At 29.5% G+C, this 13,961-nt stretch overlaps 2 protein-coding genes across 2 annotated transcripts; both read left to right on the top strand.

The window, feature by feature from the left end:
• The first annotated feature begins 1,616 nt into the window (after positions 1-1,616).
• Positions 1,617-3,330, top strand: LOC8272331 (40S ribosomal protein S19-3). The gene is made up of 4 exons (XM_002521173.4): positions 1,617-1,814; positions 2,485-2,575; positions 2,699-2,882; positions 3,089-3,330. The coding sequence occupies exons 1-4, from the start codon at positions 1,731-1,733 to the stop codon at positions 3,159-3,161; spliced, it is 432 nt and encodes a 143-aa protein (XP_002521219.1). The 5' UTR covers positions 1,617-1,730; the 3' UTR covers positions 3,162-3,330.
• A 3,913-nt stretch (positions 3,331-7,243) lies between these two features.
• LOC8272332 (proline dehydrogenase 2, mitochondrial) lies at positions 7,244-10,313 on the top strand. Its single transcript, XM_002521174.4, has 4 exons — positions 7,244-7,876; positions 9,067-9,712; positions 9,792-10,032; positions 10,137-10,313. Exons 1-4 carry the CDS (start codon positions 7,322-7,324, stop codon positions 10,174-10,176), a joined length of 1,482 nt encoding a protein of 493 aa, XP_002521220.3. The 5' UTR covers positions 7,244-7,321; the 3' UTR covers positions 10,177-10,313.
• Positions 10,314-13,961: the final 3,648 nt, after the last annotated feature.

Here is a 13,961-nt window from a genome sequence, read left to right as displayed (position 1 = left end):
CATTCTACTAAGCAAACTCTAATAGCCACATCATCTAATGAAATATTGGCAATGCATGAGGCTAGTAGAGAATGCATATAGTTGAGATCTATGATCTAATATATCAAAACAATAAGTGATCTCCCATTTGATAAAAGAAGCCTAACAGTGCTATATAAAGATAATGATGCTTGTATTGCCCAACTCAAAGGAGGATATATTAAAGGAGATAGAACCAAACACATTTCATCAAAGTTCTTTTTCACATATGAGCTTCAAAAGCAAGGAGTTTTAGATGTTCAGCAAATTCGATCTATTGATAATCTGGCAGATTTGTTTACAAAAGCACTGCCTACAATAACATTTGAGAAGTTGGTGAACAAAATTGGCATGCGCCGATTTAGAGATTTTTATGAGAAGTTATATTTTCATGTGGAGAGATTTTGATGCACTGTACTCTTTTTTCTTTAGTTTAGGTTTTGTTACATTGGGTTTTCCTAGCAAGGTTTTCATCGAGGCAGGATTATGGCGCAAGCTTCGATATGAATAATGTATCATTTTTCCTTCAATAAGATTTTCTCTATAGAATTTTTCTTAGTTTGTTTTTAACGAGGCATATTCAGTATAATAAACATCCAATGGGGAGTGTTATGATAATATTATAGTATTTGGTTTATCTTAGATGTCTATCATTATGTCTACGAATATATCTTTTTGTGTAAATAGAACTCTATTTCTATAAGAAAAATTATTCTTTCTTCTCTCTTTATTTACTTTATTTTTATTTTATAACACTCTTTATTATTCTTCTTATTCTTTATTTCATAATAGAATATGAGTTGCTATATTTTTAAAAATAGATTTGAAAAAAAAAACAGTTTACAAAATATTTTTAAAAAAATTAATATTTTAAATTAATTATTTCTTAAACATCTAACAACAATTTCAAACACACCCTAACTCGTTATAGCTTCTGTTAGTGTGTGAATTTTGAGTTTTGGATTAATTTTTTTATAATGTACAAAAAAGTTAAATTGGATTCTTAAAATAGTTTGTAGCGTCCTTTAATTACTGTGATACTATTGTTAGAATTTAATATTTGAAATTAATGGATGAATTTATCTATTTTTGCTTAGTGAAAGGTACATTTAACAATTATTTATTAAAATAACAATTAAAAAATACATCATAATTTTGGACCAACCAAAAAGAAAGAAAAAGATTATTTTTTATCAAATTTATAATTTTTTTAATTTTTAATTTTTACTATATTAAATTATCAAAAATACAATTTTTTTAATTTTTATTTTAAATTATGGTTTTGGTTGTCTTTTAATTTTTCTTTAGTTGTTTTACCCTAAAAATAAATATACTGTAAATTTAAAAAGATAGAAAAAGAATAATATTTTTTGAAAAAAATTTACATGGTAAAATAAATTTTTTATTAATTTAAAAATATTTCTAAAAAGTTGGCTTATCTTTTTCGGATTGAGAGAGCTTCTTTTTAATCTGTTAGGTTATTTGTGTAAAAACACCTTCAAATTGTAGGTTAATGAGGAGGCCCATAAATATGCACCCAAATGTTAGAATGGCTTAAAAACCCAAACACCCGACCCGCAAAACATAAGCTGGGCCAAACGCAAAACCCTTAATTGTGACTGCATATTTATATCAACAACACATTAGAAACCCTAGTTAGAGACACGGGAATTGTCTTAGAAATTAGCTTGAATTAGAGTCTCTGCTAAAAGATGGCGACTGCTAAAACCGTGAAGGACGTGTCACCTCATGAGTTCGTCAAGGCTTACGCTGCCCATCTTAAGCGATCCGGCAAGGTACTCTTTTTTTATTTTTTTTTTACTGAATATACTACTTTTCTATTTCTAATGTTGTTCTGTTTTTTTTTTTTTTGATTAATTTATTGATGTGTTGTGTAACTATTAGGATTTTTGTCAATGAGATCTTTTTGTTTTCTTAAGTGTGGAAGTTATGTGTTATTAGTATTGGCTATTTAGGATCTGTTTGTGATCGATTCATTTTCAATATTTTTCGTATGCTTATGATTTGGAGCTGGCTTTTAAGTCGACATTTTCCGGAAAGCTTGAACTTGATTAGCGGACTGGAACAATGTATAGTGCATTTGTATCTACCGTGCCATTTGTTGAGGTCTGAAGCAAGAATGAACTGATTAACAGAAAAGAATACGAGTGTCTTTAAGAGAAAAAAGAAAAGATTGTAATTCTTGAATGCTTAGTATTGTGTAATTGTCATGTTTATGATAACATGTCTAGTAGTAGAAGTCAGTTGCTGATGCGGATGTACTTTGGGTCACCTTTGAATACTAGTGTACCAATGTGCAAGCTAGTGTCTGTTCAATTACTGGTGAATTTTTATTTTGCTGATTGGATTTTGAGTTAATGAGTAGTATAATTTTCCTATGTCAGTAGTACTATCTTTTTATTTTTTTTTATGCTATGAAGTTCTAATATATTTGTTGGATAACAGATAGAGTTGCCACTCTGGACCGATATTGTGAAGACGGGTACACTTAAGGAGCTTGCACCTTATGACCCTGATTGGTACTATGTTAGAGCTGGTGAGTGTCCTCTTGTTTGAGTAAATGAACTCGTGTGTCTTCTTTGGGCATATGCTTACAAAAATCTGTCATTCTCTGCTAAGATTGTCTGCTTATATCTTTGATAATCTGTGTTAATTGCAGCTTCTATGGCGAGAAAGATTTACCTGAGGGGAGGCCTTGGTGTTGGTGCTTTTCGTAGGATTTATGGTGGGAGCAAGAGGAATGGAAGTCGTCCACCACATTTTGGCAAGAGCAGTGGCGCTATTGCTCGTCACATACTTCAACAATTGCAGAACATGAATATTGTTGACATTGACTCAAAGGGGTAAGCTTTATATTCCTGAGATCTTGATATATCTTGTTATCAAGCTCTGTGTCTACTGATCTTTGCTCAAACACTGTCCATTGATCTTTGCTTAAAACTCTGTGTACACTGATCTTTGCTCAAACTTCAAAAGTATTATTGTAAAAGATAGATGTTTGATTGCCTTCTATGTTACTTAATCTTTTTTCATTTTTTTGTTGCATCAGTGGAAGGAGAATCACTTCAACTGGTCAAAGGGACCTTGACCAAGTGGCTGGTCATATTATAGTTGCCCCTTGATCATTTTGTACTCTGCTACAGAATACCAGTTTATTTTGGTAGTTCTAGCCTTATGTCTAGTGTGTTGGAGGGATGTTAGTGCAGCTTACCATGTCACATTTTATATTATTTTCTGTGTGTACCATTGCCCAATTTTTGTTATGAAAAGAAACTAAGTGCTGTTCTTTTACTTGATGCTTTCTGTTTATTCTCTATTAGAGGTATATTATATATCAAGTAACAAGAAATGCTTATCTTTAGTTTAAGGAGATGGTCGTTTAGCAAATTAGGGAAGTCATCTATTCATCATCTTGGCTTCATATTTATGAAGGAAATTATTGAAAAAAGCTGGTTCTGCTCCATTCTCTCATATACAAGAAAGAAATAATTTTTAAATTGTTCAGCGCAACAAAATAGAAGAGTAATATTTTTACAATAAAACTTATAGTTAAATTAGGATACAACTGGATTCTTGATTTATTACCATTACTATATCAAATTAGCAACATCAAGAATTGATACACAGCTTCGTTTTTATGTTTTTTTTTTGGGGTTCATAAATTCATTTTATCTCTCGAGTAAAAGATTATGTTATTTTGTTTTATTAGGACCAACTCAAAATTTTCATTCGTGTAAACAAATAATTGAAGTGACTTTGAGAAGAGAGGAAGTCAGAAATTGGAAAGTGTTTAATTATGTGGATTCTTTGGGAAAGAGAAAATGGATCACAATACAGCTAGCTAGTGATGTTTTATGTATGTTTTCTCTTTAATTGTACATTGGGATAATTTGTTAAATGGAACAAAGAAAGGAGTGGAAATAGAAAGATGAAAATTACAAGGAATAAACGTGATGTCAGGTTGACGGAATGGAATAAAATAATAATTTTTTAAAATAATGTAATTAGTAGGAACATTATAGATAAATACTAGTAAATTCTCTATTTTCAATATTCTATTAGAATATTTTTAATGCATGTCAAATTTTTTATCTTAAATAGTTATATTATAATATAGCATTTCAATGTACTTTTTATTTTTAAATATAAAATAAAAAATTAATTTAACACTCTACATATACAAAGCTAAACTTTACTCCTTACTTCATATTTAAAAAATATACTACAAGTTTCTATATATTTAATTAATTAAAATTTATATTTCTCATATTTCTATTAATAAAAATTAAAAAGAAAATAAAATAAAAATAAAACTATTAATATTTATAGAAATAAAAGTAAAATAAAGAAAAAAATATAAAGAGTTTATTAGACTTAACTAAAATGTTTTATTTTTTACATTTAAATATTTCTTAAAATACTTTTTACTGTAGAAATTATGTTTTTTAAATAAAAGCCATTATTAAAAATATTCTTAGGCAATTGCTTGTCATTTTATCCAATTTTCTTTTATCTTATAACTTATTATCTATTTAATAAGTTAAACTAATTTTATATTATTTTTTATAAATAAAAATGAAATGAATTTATTTACTAATAAAAGGTAAATCTCTTTTACATATATAATATGTTATAACTTAAAACTTACTATTTTAATTTCAATCTTTAAAAATATCATTCCTTATTATTTATTGGCATTTTCAATAGTGCATTTAGGTGCAGTATGCACCTAGAAATTGACATGCTATTAGAGACAAACATTAGGTAATTTTAACTTAGTACAACAAGTTGTTTAAGTTGTAGTGAGTTTCATTTGTATTATAACATATGAGTAATTTAATGAGTAAAATGAGCTTAACCAAATCAACGGTTTTGATAGAAATTGCTAGGAAACTAAAAGGAGAAAACTAGGGTTTTTTAATTGATTTTTGAATTTTAATGAGTTGAATAGTAAAATAATTTAAAATTAAGAAGTGTGAAGATGATAGTATAAGAAATTCACATACAATTAATAAATTATGATGAAAACTATTTCAATAAGTTGCAGGTTTTATAGAGCATAAAATATTAGCTGCTAAGCAGGTAATAAGTTATTTAATCTAATAGTTAGGATTAAAAAATTCCAATCTAATGGTAAAAGTTTTCTAGATGCACTATAGAAAGACTCTTATTTATTTTACAGGAAACTCAACCTTTTGATTTTTAAATTTTAAGTGATCATTTACATTCACGTAAATATTTATTATTTTATGCAATCAAATTCTCATTATATTTAAATCTTTAATGATATGGAGTCAAAAGCCAATGCTAGTTTTTGTTTATTTGCGTCTTAGGGTGTTGCTGAGATCATGCAAAAAAAATTATTTAAGGCCGGAGTAACAAATCTCCAATTTAATATTTATGTATTTAAAATATTACATTTTGATTTTCTAATAGAAGTTTGAAATGTTAATGGTACAAGATATTGCATAAAAACATGATAGCTTGGAATTCTTGACTTGTCTTGGTTTTGAGTTAAGGGCACACATAATCTTTGGGCTTTTCGCAATTATTGAATACAGCCATAGAAAAGAAATTGTAATCAAATACTCAAATTTAGTGTTTTCTTTTGTGTAATTAAATGTTACCCCAAAACTAGGAATAGTCAATAGATTACTATATTTATGCACTATTATCATTTTAACAAAAATAAATGATAAATATTATATATGATATCTATATTGCTTATGAGTTTGATATAATATATAGTCTTAAACAGAGATTTTTAATTTGTAAGGGATTGGACTAGTGGCAGAAGGTCCTCCACATTGATGTTGAGAAGTTTAAAAAAAATAGTGAGTAGCAAAATATAGGTACTAGATTAATAATCTTCTGCTCCATCCTTAGTAATTTTTGTGTGTGGCATTAACAGCACTCTATGTCTTACATGTTTTGAATTTCTTAAAAATTTAAACTTAATCAATCATTTTGTGGTTTAATTAGACTTCAAAATTCCTTTTTTGAAATTATCAATCTTGCATTCAATAAAACGTATAAATAAAAATATCACTTCAATAGTAAAAACTTTTATTCATATTTCTCAATTGCATTGATAAAACTCCTCTAATTTATAATTTGGTGATATGTATGCTCTACTCAGTAGATATTTTAAACTATAAATTGATTCTTTAAATTTTTAAATGAGTCTGATTGTGAGAATGTAAATTAAAAAAATTCTTATTATCAATATTACAGCTATATGAAATTTTATACATAAAAGAAAATTTAAATTTCATAAAGAGCTAATTAAAATATCCACAAAAAGAATAAAAAACTATATGAAAAGAAAAATAAGAAAATCTTAATAATAATAAAAAAAATAAGACCTGTACATATTGATGAAAATAGAAAAATATAAATGAAAGAAAAATAGAACACCATCAGACTAAATGATAATCCGTGCTGACCAAAAGGAAAAAAAAATTTGATGGAAAATAAAAAGAAGAGAGTAGCTTGAAAATTTAATTTTAGAGTTAACTCAACTGTCCAATTCTTCACAAACTTAAATGTTAGATTGTTATTTAAATTATTCTTAAAATTTATATAATTGTGCCCTAATTATTTTCTGGATTTAAAATAATTATAAGAATATTATGACTCATGCCAACATGTAGATAGACATGTTTTGAATGCATAGATCGTTCATACGTTTTAACTTACAAGCAACACACAATATAAGACTTTTAATTAGACTTTATTTTTTATATTATCTATAAATTTAATATTTAAATGTCTTTAAATATTATTATTCACCTAATACAACAATATTAATACCATGCATTGCATTGGTGATTAATTGTAATTAATACCGGAATATATCAAAGAAAAAAGGAAAAACAATATTAGTATTAACAAAGATATACTTACCTAATCAGTGACCATCAATTAGCTCTACTCAATTAGTTCATTTCTCCAATTTGTTTTTCTTTTTTTTTTTTTGGTATTTTTGGAAAAAAATACACATCAATTCATTAGTATAGTCAACTTGTAAAGACTGGTGGGCAGTAAGAAAAATAGCACAGAAATAGCTGTCTCTTACTCACCTAATAAAATAACCAGAAAAAACCCATCTCTCTCCTTTTTATTTTTATTTTTATTTATTTTAACTAAGACCAAATCTACAAATTAATCCCAGGTCCCTTAAATTTTGCCTCTTAAACCGTCTATATATACATAGACCCATTGCACCTTTCTTGTTTATTTTTATACCTTTCAAAACAGTTTCCTGCAAACCAACCTTTGGATGGCCACCAAATTCCTTTCACCAAAACTGCTTCAAAAGAACCTCCCTTTCTTCCTCAGGCCACTCAACTCCACCACCTCCTCCTCCTCTCTATCCGCCGTTGAATCCTTAAACCTGACCGGAAAACCTGAACCCACCCCCCCCACCACCACCACCACAGAGAGACCAACATCAATCTTGGAGTTGAATGATCATAAGAAACTCTTTCAAACCATATCAACTTCAAAACTTGTGCATGCGTCTTTTGTTCTCCGAATGGCGGCTTTAGAACCGGTTGTTGATTTTGGGATGTGGGTTATGAATTCCAAGCTGATGGAGATGGATAGTATACGTGATGTTGTGTTAAAGTTTGTAAGGCATAGTTTTTATGAACATTTTTGTGGTGGTGAAGATACTGACGAGGCAGGGAAGTATATTAGAAAAATTAATGAGTCTGGTTTAAGGGGTATGCTTGATTTTGCCGTTGAATTTACAAGTGATATTGATGCTTGCGATAGGAACTTTCTTGGGTTTCAAAAGACTATTCAAGCTGCTAAAACTCTTTCTCCATCTTCCGTAAGTCTTTTTGCCTTTCTTGTTTTAATCTTTCTTGCTCTTGTTTGTCTGTGGGTGTTTTTAATTGTATTAAAAAGAAATAATTTTCATAATCTTTTCATGTTTGATTTTAAAGAAAAATCTTTGTTTCCGAAAAAGAATAACCCTGAACAGAAAGAAGAAGAAGAGGAGTTTCCTTTTTTTTTTTTTTTTTCCTTCTAAATTCTTGGTATTTTTGGCTATGAATCTAATTTCATAGAGAAGAGCCGTGATGTAAGCTTAAGCCAATAAGCTAAATTCATCATGTTAATTAATTTAATTTCTTTTTCTTTTTTAAAGAAAAAGTGAAAGTCGTGGGCCCTACTCGTACACGTAAGAGTGATTTGAATCCTACCAAGTACCAAGTCATATCTCTATCTTGAATTCGCATATGAGTAGGTTCTTAGTTGTGTGATAAGAATCTTTGCTACGATTTTGGCTCATTTAATAACAATAATTTGTTAATATCTTTTTTTTTTTCTTATGAAAATTTCCTCTTAAAATTATGAATCCTTATTGAATGAGTTATCAAATCTTGGTTCCCATTTAATAGCTTAATAACAAATTAGCATTGGTATCTAGTGGACGAAATTGCTGGTAGTAGGTCAGCACATGAATCTAAGTATGTGCAAAATTGCATTAAATTTTCTTTTAATTTCATAATTTAGAATAATTTAAAGCGTTTTAGTAAGATTTTTTGGAGATGATAAAAAAGATTATAACATAATTATATATTTTTAGAATTTTTTTTTACCATTTTATTTACGCTCTTTTCATTCTCTCCAATAAAATTGCATTAAAATTAAAAGCACAGCTAAATCACAATTATGATGCAATGAATATTCCTCTTTCTGAAATTTGAATATTCTTCATAGTGAAAGAAAATGACCCTTTTCAGGCCAAAGGAAATATAATATTCTTGTAAATATGAAAACGAATTGTGTCTTTTTCAGTGGTTACTCTTTCCAACTTGATGCTGTAGACATCCCCAAGTAATTCCATGCCTGAAAAGTCTTGGAAATACGTGTAAACAATTTAGTTGAATTTTCTTTTATTTGTTTCTTGTTGCAAAGATAAGGTTTTAAGTTTTGTCGTATATGGAATTGAGAACCCAATTCATTTTTGTTTTCAAGTTCTAGTTTCAAAAATGATTAATTCTTTGTTGGCATCAGGTGAGCTTTGTGGTAGTAAAGATGACGGCAATTTGCACACTCAAGCTGCTGGAGAGAGTTAGTGATTTGTTAAGGTGGCAACAAACTGACCCTTCTTTCAATCTTCCATGGAAACAAAACACATTGCCAATCTTCTCTGAGGCTAGCCCTTTATATCACACGCTTGAAAAGCCAGAATCTTTAACCCCAGAAGAAGAATGTGAACTCCAATTAGGCCAGCAGAGACTATTGAGATTATGTCAAGAATGTGTTGATGCCAATGTCCCGTTAGTAGTAGACGCAGAGCACACAGCAATTCAACCTGCAATTGATTACTTTACATACTCCTCTGCAATAATGCACAACAAAGATGATAATCCTGTTGTGTACAACACGATTCAGGCCTACCTGAAGGATGCAAAACAGAGATTGTTACTGGCAACTAAAGCTGCAGACAAGATGGGCGTTCCCATGGGGTTTAAGCTAGTGAGAGGTGCTTACATGTCAAGTGAAAGAAAATTAGCCTCTGCCTTAGGCTATGATTCTCCCATTCATAACACAATTCAACAGACACATTCTTGCTATAATGATTGCGCTTCGTTCTTGCTGGATACGATTACTAATAGCTCCCATGGAATCATTCTTGCAACCCACAACGTTGAATCAGGTAAATATTCATTCCAGCATATGTAACATAAGATTATGACAATTAGCATTTGTAAAGTTGTATAATGTGCATTGTGCAGGAAGATTGGCTGCCAAAAAAGCCCGAGAATTGGGAATCAGGAATGGGGATCAAAAGCTTGAATTTGCACAGTTATATGGAATGTCAGAAGCACTTTCATTTGGTCTGAGAAATGCTGGTTTTCAAGTAAGCAAGTACATTCCATTCGGGCCTATAGACACGGTTATACCTTATCTTCTAAGGAGGGCTGAAGAGAACAGAGGGCTATTATCTGCTTCAAATCTTGACAGAGAACTTATGATGTAAGTAAATAATCTTACTTTAAAGAATAGTTTATGATGTTAATAAATAATAATCAGTACCAATTTTCTTTTCTTCTTTTTTTTTTTTTGTTGCTTTTGTGCAGGAAGGAATTGAACAGAAGGCTAAAAGCTGCAATATTCTGAAATGAACAAATTGCCTGCAATTGTACTTAGTTCAGGACCACCCTAGTTCATGGGGATTTGCCTAGCTGTATGATCTTGTACATAATTGGAAACAAGTTTCCCAATCCATGAATAATAGAATTATTTTTTTTTGATTGTCTTGCTGTTTAATTTACCTCTTCATTTCTGTTCTTAGTCCTAAAGTAAAGGGATCATAGCTGATGTTGGAATGATGTGGAAATCAGATCCATGCATTTATTATTTCTTATTTGGTCAAAAGAATAGGGTTGGAGCTGAATTGCAAGTAACGTGGACTGCAAGATCCTTGAATGTTTTTCATGTGCTTAAATTAAAAACAAAAAATAAAAATTGTTTCCCATGTTTAGCTGTCCAACATTTAAGGAGATTGCTAGGAAAGATAAGCAATAATAAGTTTTTAAAACATTATACTGCTTGTTCAATTAATTTTATATAATATATTATATAAATAAATACACATTCTGCTCATCCATATAAAAATTGGTTTCGCCCACCTTATCTTGCTCTTATCTCCATATTAGTTTATTCAATCATGCAATGAAGTAGTACATTATTAATTAGCCATTTTCTGCAGTTGTTAAGAGTTGACAGAAAGAACAAAAGCATGCAATCTTGACATTGTCTAGCTGTTAAGGATATAGAGCAGACTCAACACATCTGCTCTCATAATGAAACAACTAAGCAGATAAGCCTGGTGAGTCACAGTTATGTGTGTACACTGCACACAAGAAATAAAGACAATAAACTCCATTGCCATACTTTGTTTTTCTTTTAGGGGGAAAGACACCATTAGCATACTTCACAGAACAGGATATGCTATTTTTTGCATGACAAGTAGATCAAACAGCTGGAATCAATAAATCTTTTAAGCAGAATGTGTTCACATGAAAGAATCTGAACCTATGAATAAGGACACAAACACGGGTACAGGACACAAGATTTTCTAAAAAAGTGAAACAATACTGCGGGGACATAGAAAATTTAATATATTTATAATGATAATTATTATTAATAAAAATAACATTCGTAAAATTACAAACAGCAATATTTGAGAAAGAAACAAGTTGAGGTAGAGGGAAAGTGGAGAACTGATAGACATAGAGACATGTAAATAGAAGAATTTTCTTTTTGTTGAAATATGCGTGGGACTTATAAACATTAACTGTTGCTAAATTTTTATTTAAAGACTCATGTTTTACATTTTTTATAATTTCAATATTAACTTTTAAGTTATTTTAAGAAAATATTTATATTTTTTCTAATTTATTTTAAAATTTATTACTTTTCGTGTCTGTAAAAGATCAATAAAAGACAGTTTTCTAACGTGTTCTATACGTGTCCTTCCCGTATTTACGGCATGTCAGTATCTCCGAAGTGTTCGATATGCATTCCAAGTGCCAGTGCTGATTGAGACTTTTACAAGAAAGTGAAAATATTTGGGTACACTTATTTAATGGATGTCATAATCACAAGTGGAATCCCAACTTGCTGGGATCGAGCCTGAGAAGTTTCAAGGGAAGCTGACTAGAAGGGTATAGCTTCTCCAGAGAGGAAAACGACTAGCAATTAGAGAATTAACCATTCATTTTGCATCATGTTTCCCAAATAAAAATAGCAAACAAAGTGTAAGATTCCGTTCCATTATGTCTATCACTTTCCTTGAATTGGATTAGCTACTACTACTACTACCCACCTGGCTTATATTATATTGTTAATGCTATTCTCAAAGTGGGGGCTCCAGGAAAAGCTTCATTTGTTGATTTAAATCCCACGAGAAGAATCTGGTTTACTTCCTCTTCTCCAATCATAGAAAAGAAGATTTGACAGGCCTAAACACATAAAAAGAGTGGACAATTAGGATAACTCAGCATTGAGCAAAAGAAAGGACTAGGTGCCAAATAGGCTAATTCATTCCTGGTATTCCTTCCTATTTGGAAAACTATGAAACAATCGGAAAGAAAGGATTAGCTGTAAACAATTATGTTGTGAAGTGGGAAAATGAGAATAAGCTAGATGACAAAAATAAGAATGGACTGGGAATTGTTTGGTTCTCTGATTGTGATGGGCAGCAAACCAGGTGAATCAAGGTTAGCAACTTAGCATTGGTTTGTAATGGTGGCTAGCGATATACAGCAGAGGATTGCTTACTGATTATAAACCATAATACATGCATACAAAAATTTCGGAAGATTCCACGCAAAAGGACAACAAATACAGGTGACACATGCCTTACAATGAAACATACATTATTATGGCATCAAAAGAGACTGAAACCTTTCCAACCACAACCAACATAAGAAACAAAAAGGGATGAATGGTAGTTGCAGAACCACTGTAAATTCCTGGAATCGACTTGCAGAAGAACAAAACAAATATAAACCAACGGACAATCCTGTATACAAACTTGAAGAAGATGGAAATCCGTCATCTATAATTGGACCGTCTATATCACTCTTTAAACGAACGAGAAAGATTTGCATTTTGCAATTTCTGCTGCTATATCAGATAATATGCAGCCATAAACAAAAATTACAAAATTCTATCACTGTAGATCTTCAAGTCATGGACTATTCTATGTTAGCATTTACTGATTGGTCATTTTGAAGTCGATTTACTGACTCTGTCCTGTAAGGAGACTGAGGTTCAATTTTTCATTTCCAATCATTTATAAGAGATTTCACGAGCCTCACTCGTAAAAAAGGGTGGACGCATAAAACGCATAATGTTGTATATGTTAATAATGCAATAAAACTGAATTTAGTTAAGTTAAAAAGAGTTAAATCAATAATTAAATTATATGTAGGGATAAATACATAAAAATTTCATGTGGTCTCACCCTTTGACAACTTTCAACGTGTGATTATTTTTTCAGACAAAATGAGACATGTGATTACAAATTGTGACAAAGAAGATATTTCATTGTTAAAAAGTCTCGATTTGTAAGAATTCAGCAGCCTTTACGCCGATCAGTCATCATTGTCATATTGTATGTATTTGATAACATGAATTTAAAGCTTAACAACTCCTAATTTCAATATTTGACCGTTAAATTGTGATTTAAGAAGTTATTGATCTGATGATCTCAATTTAACAGTTAAACAATAACATTTTGAATTATTAAGCTCTAAACTCATATAATCAAATATAAAAATATGATAATGATAGCTGATCGGAATGAAAATGGCTAAAATCTTGCAATTTGAAACTTTTTAATAATGAGATACTTTTTTTTATTACAATTTATAATCATATCTCTCTTTTTATCTAAAAAAAAAAATACCATATACTTAAAGTTGTAAAATAATAAAACCATAAGGTACTTTTATGTATTTATCTCATACATATACATACATATATATATATATATATAAAATAAAAGTTAAAATATTTTTTAATTTATCTTACCTATATTAATTTAATTAAATAATATCCATATTAAAAGTTTTTTCTTTTAATATATACTAATTTTTTATTTATGTGCTATGCATGAAAATATCAATAGTTGAATTCGGTACTATTTACATGATAAAAATGAAATAACTACTAAATCTAAAATTGATATACCCTTATAGTATTATAAAAGGGATTAACATGTTTATAATTTAAATTTGATATTACTCAACTTTAATTCTAATCCACCTAATCATGAATTTGATATTTTAATTTCACTTAATTTAAGTAGGTATAAAATAAATATTTTATATATTTTATAATAATTAATGTTTGATAGTACTTTATTTTAATGTTTAATAATAATCTTAAATAAT

This window comes from Ricinus communis, chromosome 5 (genome assembly GCF_019578655.1).
Source record: "Ricinus communis isolate WT05 ecotype wild-type chromosome 5, ASM1957865v1, whole genome shotgun sequence".
Classification (NCBI taxonomy): Eukaryota; Viridiplantae; Streptophyta; class Magnoliopsida; order Malpighiales; family Euphorbiaceae; genus Ricinus; species Ricinus communis.
The sequence above is the reverse complement of the archived record's forward strand: the minus strand, read 5'-3'. Positions and strand labels throughout refer to the sequence as shown.

Coding starts and splice junctions, on each gene's coding strand:
- LOC8272331 (XM_002521173.4), top strand. CDS start 1,731: ATGGCGACTGCTAAAACCGTGAAGGACGTGTCACCTCATGAGTTCGTC. Junction 2,576..2,698: donor TTGGTACTATGTTAGAGCTG/GTGAGTGTCCTC, acceptor TGTTAATTGCAG/CTTCTATGGCGAGAAAGATT. Junction 2,883..3,088: donor GTTGACATTGACTCAAAGGG/GTAAGCTTTATA, acceptor TTGTTGCATCAG/TGGAAGGAGAATCACTTCAA.
- LOC8272332 (XM_002521174.4), top strand. CDS start 7,322: ATGGCCACCAAATTCCTTTCACCAAAACTGCTTCAAAAGAACCTCCCT. Junction 7,877..9,066: donor AAACTCTTTCTCCATCTTCC/GTAAGTCTTTTT, acceptor TGTTGGCATCAG/GTGAGCTTTGTGGTAGTAAA. Junction 9,713..9,791: donor AACCCACAACGTTGAATCAG/GTAAATATTCAT, acceptor TGCATTGTGCAG/GAAGATTGGCTGCCAAAAAA.